At 42.3% G+C, this 24721-nt stretch overlaps 1 protein-coding gene across 4 annotated transcripts in view; it reads left to right on the forward strand.

Annotated features, from left to right (window-relative positions):
* PTPRM (protein tyrosine phosphatase receptor type M) overlaps positions 1–24721 on the forward strand; it is a 657213-nt gene that overhangs the window by 243171 nt on the left and 389321 nt on the right. For all 4 annotated transcript variants that reach the window (XM_069568623.1, XM_069568625.1, XM_069568624.1 and 1 more), the window contains exons 3-4: positions 3076–3347; positions 17119–17197. In XM_069568623.1, the coding sequence (XP_069424724.1) occupies positions 3076–3347; positions 17119–17197 (351 nt within the window). The remainder of the gene's footprint in view (positions 1–3075; positions 3348–17118; positions 17198–24721) is intronic.

The raw sequence follows: 24721 nt of genomic DNA on the forward strand, positions 1-24721 counted from the left end.
TCAATACATTTTTTCCTCTCTGCTAAAGAAGACTTGTGATGACCAGTTTTCCCTTTTATCTTAGAAGATTTTATCTTATGCATTGTGATATATAAAATTCCTATCATTATTATAGTTGCCATTTCTTGAACCTTTCAAGTGACCTTTCCTAAGATCAGGGTGTCTGGGAAGCTTGCGTCGGTATGGAAACTCTTGGTCACTTACGGGTGGGTTAGTGCCAAGGATGAGAAGATAAAAGGAGTTACAGGGACTTCTGTGAATGACCATCCCTGGGCACAACCACTGACCAGTAGACTTCATCACCCTCCCCACCTCGGGTCAAGGAGCCAGTTGTGCCAGCAGTTGGGGAGGAGCAGTGGTGTGGAACTGCAAGAAAATCATCCTGTATATGGCACCCCACTCCAGTATTCTTGCCTGGAGAATCCCATGGACGGAGGATCCTGGTGGGCTGCAGTCCATGGGGTCGCAAAGAGTCGGACACGACTGAGCGACTTAACTAACTTTCCTATTGACGACAGAGAACATCATCATGTCTATACAGTTTCTAAGGTTCCTCAAACGAGACCAGCCTGTTCCCTTTCTCTAGATCATATGGGAATCTTAGAGCGGCTGTGGTGACTCAGTGGTGGTGCCATGATAGAATCGTGCTGTCTAGAGATGATGGAGAAATTCAAAATCTACACAGCCTGATATGGCAGCACCTGGCCCCACGTGGCTGTTGAGTGCTTGAAATGTGGGTCGTGTGGCTGAGGACCTAAACTTACAATGTTACAGAATTTTTTTTTTTTTAATCCAGGTGCTGAATGTTTTTTTTTTTTTAATAAATATTTATTTATTTTAATTGGAGGCTAATTACTTTACTTTTTTTTTTAATTTTAGTTTTTTATTTTTTAAATTTTAAAATCTTTAATTCTTACATGCATTCCCAAACATGAACCCCCCTCCCACCTCCCTCCCCATAACATCTTTCTGGGTCATCCCCATGCACCAGCCCCAAGCATGCTGCATCCTGCGTCAGACATAGACTGGCGATTCAATTCACATGATAGTATACATGTTAGAATGTCATTCTCCCAAATCATCCCACCCTCTCCCTCTCCCTCTGAGTCCAAAAGTCCGTTATACACATTTGTGTCTCTTTCCCTGTCTTGCATACAGGGTCGTCATTGCCATCTTCCTAAATTCCATATATATGTGTTAGTATACTGTATTGGTGTTTTTTTTTCTGGCTTACTTCACTCTGTATAATCGGCTCCAGTTTCATCCATCTCATCAGAACTGATTCAAATGAATTCTTTTTAATGGCTGAGTAATACTCCATTGTGTATATGTACCACAGCTTTCTTATCCAATCAATATAGTGAAAATGAGTATACTACCCAAAGCAATTTACAAATTCAATGCAATCCCTATCAAACTACCAGCCACATTTTTCACAGAACTAGAACAAATAATTTCAAGATTTGTATGGAAATACAAAAAACCCCGAATAGCCAAAGCAAGCTTGAGAAAGAAGAATGGAACTGGAGGAATCAACTTGCCTGACTTCAGGCTCTACTACAAAGCCACAGTCATCAAGACAGTATGGTACTGGCACAAAGACAGACATATAGATCAGTGGAACAAAATAGAAAGCCCAGAGATAAATCCACACACATATGGACACCTTATCTTTGACAAAGGAGGCAAGAATATACAATGGAGTAAAGACAATCTCTTTAACAAGTGGTGCTGGGAAAACTGGTCAACCACTTGTAAAAGAATGAAACTAGATCACTTTCTAACACCGCACACAAAAATAAACTCAAAATGGATTAAAGATCTAAATGTAAGATCAGAAACAATTACTTTACAATATTGTATTGGTTTTGCCATACATCAACATGAATCTGCCACAGGTGTACACGTGTTCCCCATCCTGAACCCCCCTCCCACCTCCCTCCCCATACCATCCTTCTGGGTCATCCCAGTGCACCAGCCCCGAGCATCCTGTATCATGCATGAAAACTGGACTGGCAATTCATTTCATATATGATATTATACATGTTTTTTTATTTATCTTTTTAAAAATTGAAGTACAGTCAATTTGCAATGTTGTAATGTTGTGTTAATTTCTGTTGTATAGCAAAGAGAATCAGATAAATATACATACATATATATACACATTCTTTTTTACATTTTTTTCCTATTATGATTTATCTCAGGATATTTAATACCATTCCCTATGATATACAGTAGTACCTTGTTATCCATTCTGTATGTAATAGTTTGCATGTACCAACCCCAAGCTCCCAAATATTCCTTCCCTGTTGTTCAATCTCTAAGTTTCGTCTGACTCTTTGCGACCCCGTGAACTGCAGCATGCCAGGCTTCCCTGTCCTTCACTATCTCCCAGCATTTGCTCAAACTAATGTCCATTGAATCCATTCCTTCCCCCCATTATCCAGCAGTTTGACTTTTGGGCATATATCTGGACAAAACTATAATTCAAAAAGATACATACACCCTTATGTTTATAGCAGCACTATTCACAATAGCCAAGACATAAATGTCCATTGACAGATGAACAGATAAAGAAGATGTGATGCATACAGACACACACACACACACAATGTAATGCAACTCAGCCCTAGAGCAAAACAATGCCATTTGCAGGAACATGAATGCAACTAGAGATCATCATACTAAGTGAAGTATGTCAGAGAGAGAAAGACGAGTATCATATCATAGCACTTACATATGGAATCTAAAATAGGACTCAACATTACAGATTTTTAATTAATTTCTTAAAAAAACTACATGTGGCTAGTGACCATCAGATTGAACAGTGCAGAGAAAACCATGCATGTTCCTTAGGAGGCTAATCACAGTGACATCAAGGGACTTTGCCATCCACTCATCTTGAGAACACTTTGGGGGTAAAAAGAGGTGAAAGAGAGAGGACTTTGAAAGCCAAGGTCAAGTGTGTAGAATTGCAGTGTTGACCCATGGACATGATGATGGCTTCTCAGAAATGACCAGGAAGTAGCTTTTCATATTGTGACCCTCCTTTGATTTTTTTTTTTTTTTTTGCAGGCTCCTTCATGTTGGTGAACACGTCCGGGAGACCCGAGGGACAGAGAGCCCACCTCCTCCTACCTCAGCTGAAGGAGAATGACACCCACTGCATTGACTTTCACTACTTTGTGTCTAGCAAGAGTAATTCTGCCCCTGGGTCACTCAATGTCTATGTGAAGGTCAATAATGGGCCTTTGGGGAGCCCTATCTGGAATATATCTGGAGACCCTAACCGTACATGGAACAGGGCAGAACTGGCCATCAGTACCTTTTGGCCTAACTTTTATCAGGTATGCCCTTTGTTTTTCATCTCCTGTTTTGAAATCATCCTCTAACTTCTGAAAATATAAATCATTTTTCTGTTAGTCTAATTGGAGAATGGATAAGAAGCATTGGTATTTTTAGACGGAGGTAAAGAAAGTTTGTGCTCTTGGATAGGGACTATATTAAAGCTCTGCTTGTACATTACCTTGAGAAATGAGTAAAAAGCTAAAAAGTTAAGCTTGTTTTGTATATATCAAGTTAAGAAAATAGAAACAGTCATCTGTAGCAGGGCAGGAAGCACTGTTTGTAAGGATGTGTAACTTTCTGTGTTCTGTGTGTGTGTTCAGTGCTCGATTGTGTCTGACTCTTGGCGACCCCATGGACTGTAGCCCACCAGGCTCTTCTATCCATGGATTTCTCCAGGCATGAATATGGGAGTGGGTTGCCATTTCCTCCTTCAGGGGATCTTCCCGGACCATGGATCGAACCCACTTCTCCTGTATCTTCTGCCTTGGCAGGCGGATTCTTTACCACTGAGCCACCTGGGAAGCCAGCAGGACACATGTAAATTGCTAAAATCCATTCAGGGTGCACTTGAGCAATACATTTTAGAAGTGTTAAAAAATTAGATAAGTCTAATTTTAACAATCTATTATTAGGAGTTCATCTTAAGGAAATAATGAAAACCGGTTGCAACTAATTAGCTACAAGAATATTCATGGTGGTGTGTTTACAATAATGAAAAATCAGAAACAGTATTATATTTCTAACAATAGAGGATGAGTTAATGTATGCCACCTCAATACAAAAAGTCATTTTGCAACCATTAAGAATAACATTACAAAAGATCATTTAGTAATATATATAAGCTTATGTTCTTAAGTGGATTAAACTGGTATAAAATCATAAAGCATCATTTTGGATTCAATTTTAAATTAAATACATATGTACTAATACATAAATATGTATATATAATTGGCCTCCCCTGTTAGCTTAGATGGTCAAAGAATCCGCCTGCAATTCAGGAGACCCGGGTTCGATCCCTGGGTCAGGAAGATTCCCTGGAGAAAGGAATTTCAACCCACTCCAGTATTCTTGCCTGAAAACTCCCATGGGCAGAGGAGCCTGGCAGGCTACAGCCCATGGGGTCACAGGGGTCAGACACCACTGAGTGACTAACACTTTCACTTTTCACATACATAATTAAACTATATGGTGAAATAAATAAATGAAAAAGTGGTATAGCTCCAGCTAATTACTTAAGTTTTTCTTTCCTTCAGATGTCATATCCTAAGCTTTGCACAATGCCCATGTGCTATTTTTATGTATAAAACAAAAAAGAGTAAACGGTAAGTTTTCCTCCAGAGGAAAAATGCTCTACTTACTGCATATCCTTCTTTTTTATAAATGTATTGATAACCTGTCAGGGGCATAATTAAAAAGTATGGCCTTTAGGACAAAGTTTCTTCTTTTGTTGGATTAAAATGGAAGCAAGGGAAGTGGGTTTGGCTAAGGTAGGTGTCAGAAGGGTCTATGTGATGGACGAAGCTAAGAGGCTATTTTGAGAAACTCCTTTTGAAGGAGACCTTCCTACAATAACACTCGTGGTTAGAACCCACTTGCCAATGCAGGAGACAGCAGGAGACGTGGGTTCATTCCCTAGGTCGGGACAACCCCTCAGGGCAGGAAATGGCAATGCATTCCAGTATTGCCTGGAAAATCCCATAAACAGAGGAAACTGGTGGGCTACAGTCCGTGGGGTTGCGCAGATGACTGAGCGCTCACAGTAGAGAAGGCCCGTGGGCACCCATCTGGAACCTGCACGAGAGCCTTCCTTGGTCCACTTGGCCTCCAGACAAGATCAGAAGGTGCGTCCTGCTTATCTCTGCCCTAATCTTCTTCCTTCCCCACCCAGAACTTCTAAGACTCAACTCTTGCAGGACCCTCCACAGCTGCCAGAGCCCAGCGCATGCGTTTAGTTTTGACACTGGCTACAGTCCAGTGTCTAGATCCCAATGCCACAGTTAAGTGTTGGAATGCTACAACTAAGGATCTCAAATGCTGCAACAAAGACCCAACAAAACAGAATAAATATTTTTAAAAAATAAATAAAGGAAGTGACACCTTTTTGAGACCCTTTCTCACTGCCCAGAGACTCTGCTTCCCCCAGACATTCCCATTATTTAGGCTACAAGATATGATAAAGATCTAGCAAATTAATGTGGAGTGACCATATGCTTAAAATACTACCATATTAAAATACTTTATATTCATATAGTACTTTATTTCTATAAGAGGCTCTTTACACTTTTGAAGGTAGTTTTGATCTCATGAGTTAAGATTGGTGAATGAAGTCATTTAAGGAATTTCATTTTATACTGTTATGATTTCACATTATAATATTGCTTCAAGATGGGTAGCATCATCATCTAGTAAAAGAACATGTGCTTTGCATCAGCTAGAACTGGATTTGGATGTGAAATCGGTTTTAAGCTTAGGCAACTTAAACTTATGAGCCTTCCTACTTACAGGACTAAGTGTAAAGACAAGGCGAGGCGTGAAGAGGAAGGCAAAGCACAATTTGGATGTTCTCATCTCTCAATAAATGGTGGTAATTTATGGAGATTCAGATTTGTGGAAAACAGAAAAAAGGAGAAGTAGATAATAGTTGACGCTTTCTCCTGCTAAGTCACTCCTTAAATGTGTTTGGTGCTGTGGCAGAAAGTGTGCAATGAAAACAGTTTCTGGGAACAAATCATTCATTGAAACACTGGGTGAAAGGGAAGAACCCAGGGCTTTGCCACCAGAACATTATAGCAAGGTAGCCCTGGAGCTGCCATCATGGTGCTCTGCTTACCCCTGGGGAGCAGGTGCTCTGGGCAGGGGAGGGCAGGAATGGGGTACTGTGCTGAGCTCCTCCTATCTGTCCTGTCTCTGATCCTCCCTTACTTCTGTCAAGAATGTCTGTTTCTCCCATATCTTTGGCTACAAGATCCTGAGTCAATTCTCATCTCGTAAGAGTCAGTTCTCGTCTTGTAAGTCATTGGGTTTGGGAAGGTTTTCAGTGCAACTGAACACCGCTGGCCTGTGTATTTCAGATAAATATAGTCTGTCCTCTTGGGCATCCCTTTGTTTTTATAACCTGTCTGCTCACATGATCTTTATTAGAACGTGTAGCATTTCAAAACGTTTCTTGGCAGAGTGGAGTGTTCTTGCCACAGTACTCATTTCGTGGAGCTTTTCCTATTTGTGGGAAAATAGTATTCTGCAGGTACCCGTCACGATGATTTGCATGCAACACAGGCACTTGCAGGTTAATTACTGTTCGTTAACACACAAACCGTCATTAACACACAAACCGTCAAGGGCATGAGCTTGAAAGTGAGAGTGAAGCCTCTCAGTCTTGTCCGACTCTTGACAACACCATGGACTTTAGCCCGCCAGACTCCTCCATCCGTGGAATTTTCCAGGCAAGAATACTGGAGTGGGTTGCCATTTGGTTACCACGTACTTAATTCCTCAATTAGTGTTTGTCCTAACCTCTGTGACGTAGAAGGTGCCGCTCTGTGGGGGGCATCTATGCACAGGCTACCTACTTTCGCCAGGGCACCTGGGCTGCAGCCCCTGCTTGCTTTGATTTACTGTAGCCCCTGCTTGCTTTGACTTACTCACTGACTGCCGTTTGAAGAATAGCATTTTCCTCCATTTTGCTTTGTTGTGAAGGTTTTAGAAAATAATTCACTTGGATTCCGTTCCTTCCCTGCTCCTCTCTCTTCTTCCCCACCCCCACAAGTTTCTGGAGGCCTCTGATGGATTCCTTTGGGTTCCTAACCCCGTGGGCACCCAGAGACACTCCGGGAATCCCACATTCGCTGCCCTGCTTTTGGATACAGTGGTTCTGAGTCCTGACTGAGGCCAGGAGGGCAGTGATCTTTAACAGAAATGGTTGTTTTGAAAAGGAAAAAATACACAGGTGGTCTAGAAATCCACCACCACCACCCCGCCTCAGCTCCTGAAATAAGGGGTCATGCCAGGCAGGGAACAGTGACAAGAAGGATGGGAAAGTCAGGGAACATGACGGTGTTCTGGTTGCTCCACTTGTTGTTGTTGTCTGCTTGCTCAGTCGAGTCCACAGACTGACTGTAGCCTACCAGTCTCCTCCGTCGTGTCCAGCTCTTTTTGCGACCTGTGGGCTGTAACCCACCAGACCTCCTGTAAAAACAAATCACTTAGAGGTACTGAAGGGCCTGGCAGGAGAGGAGAGGTGGATCCCTGCTCTCTGTTCTCTGTACACCAAGCTTACCAAGGGGCTAGCATTTCAAGGAAGGCTAAGCCAAGATTTACCCTTTACCCATCTGCCATCTTTCCTGGTGGATGATGGTTTGAGGGAATAGGAAGGACTTGGTGTTTCTTACCTCTTCTCATCACCTTCCAGCTGGACTCCCACATGGCAGCCTTGGTTTCTTACTGGACTGGCCTTCAGCCCACTTTCGAGAAGGTCACGAAAGCCACGCTGAGTTGGTAGCAGCTCAGCAGGCACTTGCTGCTAAGCTGTTGCTGTCGTCTCGTCACTAAGTTGTGTCCGACTCTTTGTGACTGTGGACTATAGCACGCCAGGCTCTCCTGTCCTTCCCAGAGTTTGCTCAGATTCATGGACATTGAATTGGTGATGCTACCTAACCATCTCATCCTCAGCCACTTTCTTCACCTTTTGCCTTCAATCTTTCCCAGCATTATAGTCTTTTCTGATAAGTCAACTCTTGGCGTCAGGTGGCCAGAATATTGGAACTTCAACTTCAGCATTAGTCCTTCTAATGAATATTCAGGGTTGATTTCCTATATGATTGACTGGTTTGGTCTCCTTGTTGTCCAAGGGACTCTCAAGAGTCTTTTCTAGCACCACAGTTTGAAAGCATCAGTTCTTCAGTGCTCAATTTTCTTAATGATCCAACTCTCACATGCATACATGACTTACTGGAAAAACCATAACTTTGACTATAGGGACATTTGTCACCAAAGTGATAGACAGTGTCCGAGGTCTGCATGAGTGAGTGTTTTCCAAACTGCTTTCCAAGGAAGAGTCAAAGGCACTGGTCAACCAAATGGAAAGAAGTACTGATTTAAGGGAAATCGAATGCATCCTGTATCACAAGGCATTTCAGAGCCCATGGGTGACATGTGGCAGGTGCATATACTGGGGTGAAACGTGGACATCCACTTGGGCTTTAGCAGAACATATCTTGAGTCTCATTGTTTCTTGGAGCACAGTTGGGGAATCCTGATATGTACTCATGGAAGAAGAGAAGGCTCTCTGACTCCATTAATTCCTTAGCTTATGGTCCTTACTCCAAGTGTGAGACCACTGAATCGCTTTGTACCAAGTGCAAGACAATCAGCTTGCTCTGTCTGTCTGGGAGGACACAGGAAATTAGATATGGCAGTGAAATGAAGCCCTGTCTCAGGCAGGAAAGCTGTTCTAATCAGGTACCCCGCCCCCTGCATTTTGTGCTAAAAAGAGATGAGTTTGAAGAAATCAGTGAGGACATATGAGGCTGTCACTTTACTACAGACACAGAGCTGCATTTTAGGAAGCAGAGGGATTCACATGACAATTTCATATCTTCAAAGATGATGTTTTATCCATTTATTGTGAAAAACTTGCATATCTCTGAGTTTCCTTCTTGGTTTATACTTATTTGATGATTAAGGACAGGTCCTTCTTCTGGGTGAACGTCTTCCATTTCCCTGAGGTCTGTTGCTTCTAGCTTCTCATTACTTTTCCTTATCACTTTCCTATTTCGTTTCCCTGTGCCTTAATTTGCTTACATAGCCCATTTTGTAGAATGGACATTTGAGCCACGAGTAGAAAAGTTTAGAAAAGAACATTTCCTCTTTTCAGAAGAGAAAGGGAAAACACAAGAAAATTGAAGAAATTAATGTTGATTGGTAGGAAAAAACATGGCATCATTTCAGAATGTCCTGAGCAATGTAACAAAGCATGAATAATCAGCTCCATTGTGAAGCTTGTCCTTTGACTGTTTTTAACCTAGGGAAAGTAGGTTTTAACATGACTTCGGTATGTGCCTCTAAACAAAGGTCTCCGTTCTTTTTTCCTTATTTTCTAAAGTCGTATCATTTGTGGTTTTGCTTTGGCTCTTCTTTATCACAGAAACTTTTCTTTTCCTGTGTATGTTTGAGTTTTAGTTTTTTATTTGGAAAATAAAGTAGCAGTTTTTGTGAATATGATATACTTAGCCTTTGGTGGGAGTGTCAAGATTTTTTTTATTAATGTCTGATGTGGGCAAATATTTTACATTTTTGTTGAATTAAGTATTAAAGAAAAATGCATAAGTAATACATATGGATTTTGATAAATGTTTGCAAATTAAATATGCTCATGAAGTCATGACCCATATTAAGAAATTGAACACGCTCCGCTCCTCCAAAGACTAGCCCCTCTCCCAGCCTCTGCCCCTCTCATATTAATAGCCTATCCTCAGGAATAATTATGTCTTAACTTGGGATTTCTCTGGAAGGAATGATGCTAAAGCTGAAACTCCAGTACTTTGGCCCACTCATGGGAAGAGTTGACTCATTGGAAAAGATTCTGATGCTGAGAGGGATTGGGGGCAGGAGGAGAAGGGGACGACAGAGGATGAGATGGCTGGATGGCATCACGGACTCAATGGATTTGAGTCTGAGTGAACTCCGGGAGTTGGTGATGGACAGGGAGGCCTGGCGTGCTGCGATTCATGGGTCACAAAGAGTTGGGCACGACTGAGCGACTGAACTGAACTGAACTTTCACTATAGACTGTATGTTTGTGCCCCCCTCCAAATTCATAGCTTGAAATTCAGTCCTCAATGTGATACACTGTAGCTTTTTATTTAAACCAAAGCCAGAAAGGGGCTATGGGGCTCTGTGTGGAAGACAGACAGATGCCACGGGAGCCCCTTTGTTCTAGGGACTGACAGATGGCTTCTACCAGCCCATCTTCCATGGAGAGTGCTTGTGTTGTAACCTAAGGCCTTTGCTTTGCTCACGTGTGGCCAGGGGAAATGACAGTGTGGAAAGCTAGTTTTGCTTCTCACTGAAGCGGGGAGCACCAGAGATGCTGCCGGGTTAAACCTCTTTCCGTTTCCTGCTTCGTGGACTCAGATCCAGGATGAGTCTTCATGAGCGAACAAAACAGCACTCATTAGTCAGTGGTGTAACCGGCTCTTTCCTAACTGAAATTCAACAGCTTTCCCCCAAGTCTCCAAAGACGCCGGGGGTGCAACATCTTGTCCCCCAGAGATGTTATGTGTTGAGTGATGGAATGTCTGTGGGCTCTGTCTAGCCTACGTGTCTTTACTTCCCACCACTGCCAATAAAATCTGGGAACCAGCAGCAGAAATGAGCATCGAGTCCTTCCAGCGGCCAAGAACTTTCATAGAAGTAGGCCTTGGTGTGAATCCAAACACATTCCTGCCGTTTTGTCCTAAACATCACTGTGAGTGCTGAATTAGTAAACACCGCACCGCTGCTTCTGTGGGGAACAGGGTGTCAGCCCCACCGCGAGAGCCTCTGGCCGTGAGATTTTCATCGACAGGTCAAGGCATAACCTTGGTTTATGTGTGCTTCTGTCAAGGTGCCTTATTCAATGTATGTCATTGATTCCTATCATTGAACGTGGCCAAGAGCACTAGCTCAGGCCTGAAGGAAGTTTATTTATTTAACAAATGTGTTTTCTCTGTAAGACACATCACAGCCTTGTGCGCTTGGCAAGAACCAGACAGTACTTTAGTGCTGAGCTGGGGGCTGTCTTAAACAGCAGCATCGCCAGTAAAAGGCTCGAAAAGGTGAAAAACATAGAGCGTTTAGCCTCGGATGAGGACAGTTGTTAGCAGCAGGAGAGGGGAAGCTGGAAGGCAGAACCCCTTTTTCCCCAGCCTCTGCTGGGCTGTGTGTGTCCAGCGACTCTAGTGTTTGCTGCTCTGTCCTTGTTTTCAAATGACCAAGAACGCTTTGCGAGGATTGGTTTTTGGATTTCAAATAAATTACAGAGCAGTCAAATTCAAATTCAGAATCAGCAAATACTGAGGATTCATTGTATTTTCCAATAAGTCAGATTCCCTGCCTCCTCCCCCCCCAAAAAAGGTGATATAAGATTAAATACTGTATGGTGACAAAATTATTCTAGAATAATGCAGTTTGACTCTGATTCCATCATACCCACCCCCCACTTCAGCTTTCAACCTTTCAAATAATCATAGCTTAGGTTAGGCTGGAGGGCGAAGGCGTTTATCCTAAAAATGCATGTGTATCCATAAAAACACAAACATTCAGCTGCAATCTAGTGAATGCCAAAGGACTTTGTGTAGAATGAGATGTGAGAGGCTCAAATATGAAATTTTTATTATAAATTCTTTGTAGTTTGGCATCTTTATAGAGGATTTGCCTTCTAAATGAGCTGGGTTTTCTTTCATTTTAAAAAAATTTTTTTCTTCTTTATTTTTTAGTTACTTTTTGGCTGCATTGGGTCTTTGTTGCTGCGTGTGGGCTTTCTCTAGTTGCGGCAAGTGGGAGCTACTGTCTAGTGTCCTGTGCAGGCTTCTCATTGTGGTGGCTTCTCTTGTTGCAGAGCACTTGCTCTGGAGCATGGAATCAGTGGTGTGGCACCGGGCTTAGCTGCTTTGCAGCATGTGGGATCTTCCTGGACCAGGGATCAAACTGGTATCCCCTGCATGGCAGATTCTTAACCATTGCATCACCAAGGAAGCCCTCTTCCATTTTTAGTTTAATTTTAAGACAGTGTTTTGAGGTCTATCAAGTAATTCATTTCTATGGTTTTGTTTTGTGTTTTAGCAATTTGGTAATGATTACTGCAAGGTAATGTGGGCATTGAAAACACCCACCCCTGTTTAGAGTTGAAACAAGTCAGCCCAGGAGAGGGCTTTCTCCCTGCCATTGCTAGAGGAGTACAAGGCTCCCCCAGCAAGTGCAAAGCATATTGAACTTGCTGTGACGAACTATTGCTGTCGACGTATGCTTTCTTGTTAACCAGAGTAATGGCAGTTGCTGGTGAGCCAAGCAGGAAGGTTTCCTCTTAAAGCAGGAGGCTGGATAGTAAATACTTCAGGCTTTTCAAGCCAGATGGTCTCTGTGGCAGCAATTCCATGGTGCTGAGACTGTGAGGGTCGCCGTGGATAATCCGTAAATGAATGGGTGTGACTGCTTTCCAATAAAGCTCAATTTGCAGACTTGGAAATCTGAGTTTCATATACTCGTGTTGGGCTTCCCTGGTGGCTCAGACAGTAAAGAATCTGCCTGCCAATGCGGGAGACCTGGATTCGATCCCTGGGTCAGGAAGATCCCCTGGGGAAGGAAATAGCAACCCACTCCAGTATTCTTGCCAGGAGAATTCCATGGACAGAAGGCCCTGGCAGGTTATTGGGGTCACAAAGAGTCAGATACGACTGAGCGACTAAGCACACACACAGACACACACACATTTCTCGTGTATCACAAAAATCTTCTTTTGAGTTCCTCCTACCAGTGAAAACTGTAAAAACCATCCATGATTTGTGGGCCAGACAGAAACAAGAGATTAGGGGCAGATTTGGTCCATTTGTTATAGTTTGCTGACCCTTGTCTTAAAGTTCGTGTTGTTAAAACTGTGTCATATAGTTTGGCCCTTGCAGCTATATTTCTAGGTCAAATAGATGGCTACATTCTTACTTCAATCTAGAAATAAAGAATTTAGAACATATATACATTTATGCATTCAAAGTTATATATGTATATTTGTGTGTGTGTATATATGTGTGTGGTTTTCCCAGGTGGCACTAGTGGTAAGGAACCTGTCTGCCAATGCAGGACACGTAAGAGATGCAGGCTCGGTCCATGGGCAGGGAGATCACCTGCAGGAGGAAATGACAGCCCACTCCAGTATTCTCGCCTGGACCGGGAAATCCCGACAGAGGAGCCTGGTGGGCTACAGTGCGTGGGGTTGCGAGGAGTCAGACATGACTGGAGCGACTGAGTACACACGTGTGTGTGTGCATGGTTGTATGTTATATGTGCATATGCATGCACATGTGTGTTCATTCCACGTGTGGTCTCTCACACCTGCTAGGTTAGGCAGTCGAGTCACATGAGAAAAGATCAGGTGTGAAAGGAAAATAGACCTGGAATTACACCCTGAGTGTGTGACCTCAGAAAAATCACTGAACTTTACTGAGTCTGTTCTGTATCTACTGAGTAGATAATATTCACTCCAGTGGACATGGTTGACTGAGAAAAATTAGATAATACATATAAAAGGTGCCTGGGACATGGATGTAAATGGTAAATAAATGTTTTTTGAATTGTTGATTTTTTATAAAGAAAAAATTGGTGTGGTTCCCTTAAGAGACTCAAGTCTTACTTCTAATATAGATTTTAAATAGGTTCTGTCCTGTTTGATAAAAATAAGCGCGGCCACATCCCACATCAATTTTTACACCTTTTTTTTTTTTTTTTGCTTTCCGGTGGTGCTGTCTCTGGTCCTGTGTTGTTTCCTCTGACTTCCATCTTTCTGGCTCTGGGTGCAGGCATCTTCAGACACTCCTGTGATCACCCCACCCCTTCATATGTGTGTTGTATTTCTGTACAGCAATACTTGTCTTTTGATAGAGTGGTCCCTTGTTTGAAAAAAAGAGACAAAACTATTTCTGCTTCTGAAGCTTTCTTGGCAAGGGCACTGGCTAGAAAAAAGTACAAAATGAAAAACTTGCCAGATAGCAAGGGTTCACGATGAGAAAAGCTTTTCAGGGCATGCTTAAATATGCTTTTAAGAAACTTGTTTAAGAACTTCCCTGGCTTCTTAAGTGACACAGCAATGTCACTTGACACGTGTCACATTGACATGTCAATGCCTGCAATGACGGAGACTCAGGGGGACACAGGTTCAATCTCTGGGTCAGGAAGATCCCTTGGAGTAGGAAATGGCAACCCACTCCAGCATTCTTGCCTGGAGAATCCCATGGACAGAGGAGCCTGATGGACTACAGTTCATGGGGTCGCAAAAAATTGGACAGGACTGAGCAACTGAGCAGGCATGCACACTTGCAGTCCAGTGGTTAAGACTTTGCCCTCTCTTTCCTGCTCCTTCCATGGAGTCGTGAAGAGTCGGAGACGACTAAGCGACCGAACTGAACTGAGCTCCTGCTCCTTCTCCCTCCATCCCTGAGTCCTGGCAAGCACTCACCTGGCCTCCATTTCTAAAATGCTGACATTACACATTGTTACATAAATGGAATCGTATTGCGCGTAATCTTTTCTGATGGGCTTTTTCACTTAACGCGGTTCTCTGGAGATTCATCCAGTCATTGGTTGTGTCGGTAGTTAGTTCCTTGATTGAGTCAGTTCTAGTGAGGTGGATGAACCTAGAGGCTGTTAATACAGAAGTACGTCAGAAAGAGAAAAACAGATATTATATAATAATGCATATATACGGAATCTAGAAAAATGGTACCGACGAATCTATTTGCAGGGCAGCAGGAGAAACGCAGACATAGAGAACATACTTGTGGACACAGCAGGGGAAGGAGAGAGGGACAAACTGAGAGAGAAGCATCGACGCACATACCCTACCCTGTACGAAGCAGACAGCTAGTGGGAAGCTGCTGTGTGACACAAGGCGCTCAAGCTCATGCTCTGTGATGACCCAGAGTGTTGGGATGCGATGGGAGGGGCCAGGGAGGCTCACGAGGGAGGGGACACATGTATTCTTATGGCTGATTCGCATTCTTATATGGTAGAAAGCAACACAACATTGTAAAGCAATTATCCTCCAATTAGAAAAAAAAAATGTCCCTTTTTAGTGCTGAGTAGTAACCATGGACGTACCACTCTCTGTTAAATCATTTGCCATTTGAACGGCATCCGGACGGTTTCTGGCTTCTGCTTATCATGAATAAAGCTTCTATAAACATTCATGTGCAGGTTTTTATATGAATAAAAAAGTTGATTTCTCGAACGATGGATGCTGGGTTGTCCGTTAAGAATGACCCTCTTCCTGTGGTCTCCTTGGTGACATGGGTTCCTGCTGTGTCATGTGGACCTGTTAGCATTAACACTAGCCTGACAACAAAGGGCCGTCTAGTCAAGGCTATGGTTTTTCCAGTGATCATGTATGGATGTGAGAGCTGGACTGTGAAGAAAGCTGAGTGCCGAAGAATTGATGTGTTTGAACTGTGGTGTTGGAGAAGACTCTTGAGAGTCCCTTGGACTGCAAGGAGATCCAACCAGTCCATTCTAAAGGAGATCAGTCCTGGGTGTTCTTTGGGAGGAATGATGCTAAAGCTGAAACTCCAGTACTTTGGCCACCTCAGGGGAAGAGTTGACTCATTGGAAAAGACTCTGATGCTGGGAGGGATTGGGGACAGGAGGAGAAGGGGACAACAGAGGATGAGATGGCTGGATCTCATCACTGACTCGAAGGACATGAGTTTGAGTGAACTCCGGGAGATGGTGATGGACAGGGAGGCCTGGCGTGCTGCGATTCATGGGGTTGCAAAGAGTTGGACACAACTGAGCGACTGAGCTAAACTGAACTGACAATGGAGAGCTTCAGACAGTCATGTTCAGAAAATTGAAAACTTTGTTAGTGGTTCTTTTTTCTCCTTTAGCCTCAACTTCTCTGAGTCTACCATGTCAAAATGTTATTCATCTTGAGGACCTCAAAGCATGTTGCCCTTTTTCTGTTGCTCTGCTTCTCCCAGGATCAAACAGTTGTAAAGCCTTCCTCACAAGATTTGTATATCATTTTCCTCCCAATTCATACTCTGCCCTCTGAATTTCAGCCAGCACAGCTCTTCTCTGTGTTTCTAAGATGGTGTGCTCCCTGGAATTGCTCTGTGAATGGAGCCTCTGAGCCTGGTCACAGCTGACCTTTAGAGCTGTAGGTCCCAGTTTTCCTCTGTATGGTCTCAGTCATGTCCACCTCAGGGCCTTTGCACGTTCCCTGGAAGATACCTTACACTCTTCTCACCTTTGGCTCTTTCACCTACAGCTCTCAGCTCAAGCGCCGCTTCCTCATGGAAGGTCCTCTGGAGTATGTCCTCCTAGTATCCTGTTCTCTTCTTTCATAGCACTTTGAACATTTTGATTGCATGTATTAGTTGTATAAAACCTAAGACCCCATGTGGTTCCGTCTGGTCCATAGAGTCCCCTCAAAGAAGCTGATCAGAAGATATGTTGCATGCGTGCATACTGAGTCACTTTAGTTGTGTCTGACTCTTTGCAAGCCTATGGACTAAAGCCCACCAGGCTCTTCTGTCCATGGGATTCTCCAGGCAAGGATATTGGAGCGGATGTCCGTTCCCTTCTCCAGGGACCTTCCCCACCCAGAGACGGAACCCGTGTCTCCTGCAGCCCCTGCATTGCATGCAGGTTCTTTACTGCTGAGCCATGGGGAAAGCCCAGAAAATGTATTATCTTAAAGCAATTTAAATCTTAACATCACCTCGGAAAGATGACTCAACCTCTGTCTTTTGAATATCCATTCCTCCCTGGGGTCCCCCCTCACCTTTATGGGGTGAGACCTGGATTGCAGTGCTGTCTGCTCCCCACATTAACCTCCCAAAAAACTGAGTTTTAGTCTTAGTTGTTTTTGCAGATTTAGAACCTAGACCATTGGACTGTCAGATTACTAGACATTTAGTGATGTCTGTGGGAAACATGAATGAACGGTTGAAATGAGGTATCTACAGGAAATATTAGGTCAAAGTTGATAAAATGAATGAATAATGAAAACCTTTCTTAATCTTCCAGGTGATTTTTGAAGTCATAACTTCTGGACATCAAGGTTACCTCGCTATTGATGAAGTGAAGGTGTTAGGACATCCGTGTAGTAAGTTGCCTCAACTTTTAATCCTTCAGGGACAGGGTTGGGGGTGTATTTATGTTATGGATGGGAGAAAGTGCTAAAACCTGGAGGGAAGTTTGTCCTGTCTCGAGAGTCCCTGATGGACCTCTAGGCGGCGCTCTGCTAGCCCAGAAGTTCACATACGTGTGTCATGTGTGATGCATTGTAAGTGAAAAATGACTAAGTGCCTTGAAAGTAAAAATCAGGAATGGGGACTGTGGGAATACTTTGGTATGTTCAAATATCCAACCTGAGAATACAATGTTGGGAGCTGAGCAACCAAAACTCTGCAAATCTATGTGTCTGTGTGTGCTTAGTGTGTGTGTGTGTGTGTGAGTGTGTGTGTGTGTGTGTGTGTGTGTGTACAGAGCTTCCCATAATCATGTGTTCAGAAAAAAATCAGTCATGTTTGCCTTTTATAAATTCTTTTTGGGGGGCCGTACCTCACAGCATGTGGGGTCTTAGTTCCTGGACCAGGAATCGAACCTGCACGCTTTGCAGTGGGAATGTGGAGTCTTAGCCACTGGACCACCAGGGAAATCCCACCTTTATAAATTCTAATGAGTGGCATTGAACAGTACAAATCACTCTCTTCTTTTTTTCCACTCTTAACATTATGTTTTTAGGTCAGGCCATCAGATTCCATCGTATAAGTACACTACATTGTAGTTTTGTATTCGTCTATGAATATTTAGTCCCCCTAAGCCCCAGTCTCTCTCTATGACAGACATGGCTGCAGGACACACCTGTGTGCGTGTGTGCACGCGCATGCCTTTGCATGCAGTTTGTGAAAACCTGGGCGAGGTGTATTCTTACAGGCAGAGTTGCTGAGATGTCGGGTAGAAACAGTTTTACAAAATGCTGCCAAATTGTTATGAAAGGTGTCTGCCCAGTTACACACCCACCAGCAGTGCATAGACATTTGAGTTGCCCATATCCTGGCCCCAGGTTGATATTGTCAGACATTACATCTTTGACAATCCCAGAGATGGTGGCTTGCTTTATTTTTAGGGTCCTTGGCTTTAAAGAAAAATTGGCTCATTCAGACCATTCTGGATCTCTGCTGAAGCATGCGTGTGTGCTAAATCGCTTCAGTCGTGTCTGACTCTGTGACCCTGTGGATTGTAGCCTGCCAGGCTCCTCTGTCCATTAGATTTCCCAGGCAAGGATACTGGCGTGGGTTGCCATGCCCTTCTCCAGGGGATCTTCCCAACCCAGGGCTTGAACCTGCGTCTCATGTCTCCTACATTGGCAGGCGGGTTCTTTGCTGCTAGTGCCAGCCTTTCTGCTGAAGGTCCCCAGCCAAACCCACGGGAGTGTGGTTATAGCTGTGCTGATGCTAGAAATAAAAACACTTGCAGGAATGCCTGCTTTTACTGTGTGGGCTGAGACACGCGCCAGCGATCACTTCACACAGGAGTCACAGGCAAGCCTGGGTGGCTGTTCTCCACTGGGCTCTCATGACACCGTTGTTTGATTCCACCCCAAAGGGTCTTGCTCTCTGAGATCTTTATCTGGTGTCCCAGTTCAAGCTCAGCAATCATCTTGCTCATTACCCCGTCAGGACGTGCCTATTGTAACTCGGTACTTGGCTTTTTCTTCTGTCAGCAATACTAGTGAATTCAACAAGAATTTTGGTCCCTTTTTTCTGAAAAGGCAAAAAAAAAAAAAGGAACAGTGCTGTCCCTAATGGAAACAGCAGGGCAAATTCAAGAAGCAGAATATAATTACCTGAGTTGGAATTTGGTCAAGTTTGTTCAGAGTCATAGCCTCAGGCTTGGAAAAGTGCCCTGAGATCCTCTTAGGTGCATGAACGTTCAGGGCCTCTGATTCACCTCTCACCAGGAGAGAAGTCAGACGGACCTACTATGTGCTGAGCCATTTCCTGGAGCAAACCTCACCACGCAGCAGGTATCTCTGCTGCCCTGGGTGCAGGAGCAGAGGCCTCTGGCCAACAGAATGGCTCCTGAAGTGGACCCCCTCCCATCTGGCAGGATTCTAGTCACTGCCTTCAGTAGGAGAGAAAGACTTAATGCTTCCCCCTCCATCAGAGCCTTCCTGAAATGCGTCTCCCACAGTTCAATGCATTCTTCCCAAGACCAGCTGCCTGCAGCCACAGAAATGGTGTTTATGTCTCTCCTTTGGAGAATACCGTTTCTGATACCTAATTGGCTCTACAAACTGCTGTTAGGAGATACAGAATCGCAAAACAGCCTGTGTCCCAAGGTGATGGATGCTGCAACGGTGTGTTGAACTGTGAGCTTTAAACGGTCTTGATGATGGCCTTTCTGTCGTTATCTTCTCCTGAATTGCTAAGTTTATGGGGAAAACATGCAAATAAAGATTTTAAAGAAGGCAGTCGTTTGGTCTTAAAATGGAAAGCTTTATAGTTTGTATTCTAGGGGATTTCCTATCAGGGTTTCTAAATAATAATCAATTATTTTGAAATGCTGAGGCTCATTAAATTTACATCGTGAAGGAGCATAAATATTTCATATCCAAAATTCTGCTTTCCCCAAAGATGTAAAACTGCTGAACTTTATTTACTTCACTCTAAAGGCTCCTGTTTGGATTCATATAGGTTTATGAGCAGGCATTATGACAGTTTTTTAAAAGTAGCTGTTCTGTTAAGGGTGTACAGTTGCTCATAAAATTGATTTTCGCGTAGTGACAGTACGATGCCGGATCGTTTTGAAATGCGGAAATGACTCTGCAGTAGCTTCGCACCACTTCTGATGAACATAGATAATTTCTGTATTTGGTGTGCATGCTAAAGCTATATTTTGAATTTGGTTCAATAATCCTGGTAGGAGAAACTGAAGAAGCAGTTTTTTCAGCTTCATAGTATTGTCTCATGTTTTTAAGCAGGTTGTAACTTAGGCATATGTGGGTATTATTATTATTATTACCTTGTGGTGCTGGTATGTATTTTTATATCTGATAAGCTATGCAGCATTTTAACATCACATATCATTCCATTCATCCTCTCAAAGTTGTGTGAGAGCATGGAATGTTTTTCCTTTTACTCGGGCCTTCTAATATTTCCTTCATTAGTGTTTGCAGTCTTCAAGGTACAAACTGAACTTCTCTCATTAAATATATTCCTGTGTTTTCATTTTGATACTACTCTGCAGGAGCCTGGTGTGCTACAGTACATGAAACTCCACTTGGCAACTGAGAAGCAACAACAAATAAATGGAATTGCTCTATTAATTTCATTATTAGATTGTTCATTACAAGTGTATAGAAACACAGCTGATTTCTGTACGTTGACCTTGTATCCCGAGACCCTGTTGAACTTACTTATTATAAGCGCTAATTGTTTTTTGTAGATCCTTAGAATTTTCAAGACCCGCGATCTTTAGGTTTAGTTTTATACCCTATTGTTCAGCCTGGGTGCCTTTTACTCATTTTCCTGCCTACTTGCTGTGGCTGGAACCTCCTGTACAGTGCTGAGTACAAGTGGAGAGAACAGACATCTTTGTTGTGTTCATGTCTTTGGAGGGAAATTTCCAGCCTTTCACCATGAAGTGTTATGTTAGCTGTGAGTTTGGGTTTTTCACAGATGCTCATTATCAGGAAGGACATTCTGTTATATTCCTGCTTTGTTGGGTGTTATTTAAAAATCAGTCATGAAAGGCTGTTGAATTTTAGCCAGTGCTTTTCCTTTACCTATATAGGAGAGGAGAAAGTTTTTCTTGGCCTTCCTAGGGTCACTGACAGGGTTTGAAAATTAAACTGACAAAGACAGATAAATGGGAGAAAAGCATATAGATACACTTCCTGTATGTTTTATGCGACACGGGAGCCTCGTAAGGAAATGGAGACATGCACAAACAGACGTGAGTGTGTTCATGCTGGTTTTCATGAAGAGTGCACGTTCATGGAGGAATGTGGTGTGGTGTAGACAATGCTGTGAGTGTGGTCAGCTGAGGAAGACCCAGCAAGGCGTGTGTCTTCACTTTCTTTTCCACCTTTGTCCTTAGAGATAGGGAGCTCCTTTCCTCTGGGCACTGGGAGGCATCTGTCACACGAGGGCTTTATGGCCTATTTCAAGGGAGAAGGGAAGGAAAGGTCAGAGTGACCTTCTTGCTTCTGCTGTTTTCTCAGACTCTTTCAGCTTAATATATTCGGTGTACCCAGGTGCCGTGTTTTTGGTAGCATTTCCTGAACTCCATTAACTATCAGATTACGATATAGTTTTTGTCTTTTATTCTACTGGTGTATTTTATTATTATATTGATTGATTTGGGGATGTTAAATCAACCTAGCACTCTTAGGATGAATCTCATTGGGTTATAGTGTACAATCTTCTTTTTAAAATTAATTTACTTTTTAATTGAAGGATAATCGCTTTACAGAATTTTGTTGTTTTCTGTCAAACCCCAACATGAATCAGCCATAGGTATACATATATCCCCTCCCTTTTGAATCTCCCTCCCATCTCCCTCCCTATCCCTCCCCTCTCGGTTGATACAGAGCTCCTGTTTGAGTTTCCTGAGCCATATAGCAAATTCCCATTGGCTATCTGTTTTACATATGGTAATGTAAGTTTCCATGTCACTCTTTCCATACATCTCACCCTCTCCTCCCCTCTCCCCATGTCCATAAGTCTATTCTCTATGTCTGTTTCTCCATTGCTGCCCTGAAAATAAATTCTTCAGTACCATTTTTCTAGATTGTGTATATATGTGTTAATATACAATATTTATCATTTTCTTTCTGACTTACTTCACTCTGTGTAATAGGCTCTAGGTTTATCCACCTCATTAGAACTGACTCAAATGTGTTCCTTTTTATGGCTGAGTGATATTCCATTGTGTATATGGACCACAACTTCATTATCCATTCATCTGTCGATGGACATCTAGGTTGCTTCCATGTTCTAGCTATTGTAAACAGTGCTGCGGTGAACAATGGGATACCTATGTCTTTTTCAATTTTGTCTTATAGCATACATTCTTTGTTACTTGTTGTCATATAACACCTTAAATACAAAGATATTTGCATATATGATTCCTTCAGTTGTGAAATCCAAAAATTATACAGAATCATGCCTCATTATTATTCTGCCAATTTTAACAAGTAATAATGAAAAAGATTGCAAAAACCCTCATAAACCTATGTGCCATATATTGGACAAAATGAATGCAAAATCTAAGACATTTCTGTATTACTACTTCACAGTATGAAGTAAGTCAGCAATTTCTTTAAACACTTAAGAAATGTTGAGTTCATAATATGGCATTCTTGATTCAAATTTATTCTTATTTTATAAAACAAAATTAATTTTTCAATCATATTTATTTGCATACTCAAACATTGCCTACTTTCAAATTTAGATTTTTATGAAGACATCAAACTGTGTGATTAAAATGAGAATAACAGTGACAAATTAAAAAACTGGAACTATTTTCTGAATTATGTTTGTTGAATAAAGGCAGACCCAATAAAGGCATTGTTTGAGAAATGCACAGAACTCAGAACTGTTGTTTCATTTTAAAGGTAAGAAGTTAACTTCGGTTTTTCTCCAATGGACTATCATTTTTCTTCAATATACAGTGACTAATAAAAGTTATCTTTACATAGTGGCTCACTTATTTTTCTGTAATAAGAATGTTGAGTCTGTTTTTCATCTTGACAGATTATTCCATTAAGATCCATTCTTACAGGACTGCACTGTTGGTTCAGTGGGTAAGATTCACTGAACCAACTGCCCTGTTGGTTCAGTGGGTAAGACTCCAATGCGGGGGACCTGGGTTTGATTCCTGGCACAGCCAAATAAATCAAATTGTCTTACAAAAAGATCTATTCTTACCTTACAAGTGAAACAAAAGTAGCTTTGTCTTGAAACATGTTTGTTAAGAGCTTTCTGCTCACAAGAGTTACTTGGCCTTTGTGACCCTATTGCTTTGCTCATGTAGTAGAGGTAATAATAATAATCGTGTTTTCCTCAAAGGGTAAATGTAAGGATTAAATGAGTTAATGTACATAATGAACTTAGAACAGTGCTTAGCACATTTCTAAGACCTCAGTAAATGTTAGCTGTTATTATTATGCCTGAATTCTGATTGGCCCACTAGAATGAATTAACTGCAGATTGTAACTCTAAGTAGAAATACTGATTGGTTTCTTAGATGGGATAATTTAGCAGTGTCTGTTTTAAAAGTTAAAAAAAAGGTTTGCAAATAGATTGTTTTCAGATAGTACTGGGTGTTCTCTTTAGCAGAAGTTGGCTCTTTTGTTTGTGATGATGTGCTGCACAAATAGAAGTGTTGACTGTGCATTCTGGCAGGCAGGCATGGCCCCGGCCCATCTCAGCCTTTGCCGTTACGTTAAAATGTAAATGAAAAGACAAAGGGGTCAGGACACAGTCTGCCTGTTGTCCATTTCAGTTTGCACTTTGATCTTGCAAATTACCATTCTCTGATTTTGTTGTTAGCATTTGGTAGCAGGCTTTGAAGAATAGATGATACGAGACATCTACAGAAAGGTTTGCATCCTGGTCAATGATAACTCCTGGCTTTGGAATCAAAGGCTGATGTGAGATCAGTTAATAACTGAAAACCTCTATTCTTTAAAAAGTTATCTTAGTAAGAAGCAACAGAGTATGGCAGAAATGAAAAAAAAAATAGAAGAGTTCTACCAAAAAACCTCTTAATATTCATGGAAGATATTTAGTTTTTAGAACTCCTGCAGATTTTAGAGGAAAACTGGCATAGCATTTTGAAAGGGTACCCAGGAGACAACTGGGCCTATAAATTTAGAGAGAAAAAGAGAATTTTTCTTTTTGAGTACGGGCTAGATTGGAATTTTCCACTCTACTGGTGCTCTACCTGTGTTCCAATTAAGGTGGTTTGGCAAGGTTCAGAGCACGCAGCTCAGCGTGGAACTGAAACTTTTCTGGCTGTAGATCTCTTTTTCTTGGGATCTTTTCCAGTTTCTAGTGATAGATCACTTATTTTAAATAATAATGAACATTTTTGAGGCTAAGTACCAGGCACACAGAATGTCTTCTCCTGGCAGCATCTTCTTTGATCTTTATCCCAACTCTATGGAATACGTACTTTAAAAAAAAAATCCCAGTTTTGCAAATTGAAAAAAAAATCCACTAAGACTTGGGTTTAGGAACTTTTGCATCTATTCAAAGGCAGTGAGAGCCTGAGCTTGAACATATATATGCTGAAAGTGAAGTGAAAGTGTTAGCCACTCAGTCCTGTCTTTGTGGCCCTAAGGACTGTAGCTTGCCAGGCTCCTCTGTCCATGGAATTCTCCAGGTGAGAATACTGGAGTGGGTAGTCATGCCCTTCTCTAGGGGATCTTCCAAACCCAGGGATCAAACCTGGCTTTCCTGCTTTGCAGACAGATTCTGTACTGTCTAAGCCACAAGGGAAGCCCATATGCTGAAACTCCAACCTTAAATAGTATTAGCCTTCAATTGCTTCCCAACCAAAAATATTTGTAGGGTTTATAGCACTAGGTGAGGAGAATCCAGGCGTCTTAAACCTC

Source organism: Ovis canadensis, chromosome 23 (genome assembly GCF_042477335.2).
Source record: "Ovis canadensis isolate MfBH-ARS-UI-01 breed Bighorn chromosome 23, ARS-UI_OviCan_v2, whole genome shotgun sequence".
In the NCBI taxonomy this organism is placed as follows: domain Eukaryota; kingdom Metazoa; phylum Chordata; class Mammalia; order Artiodactyla; family Bovidae; genus Ovis; species Ovis canadensis.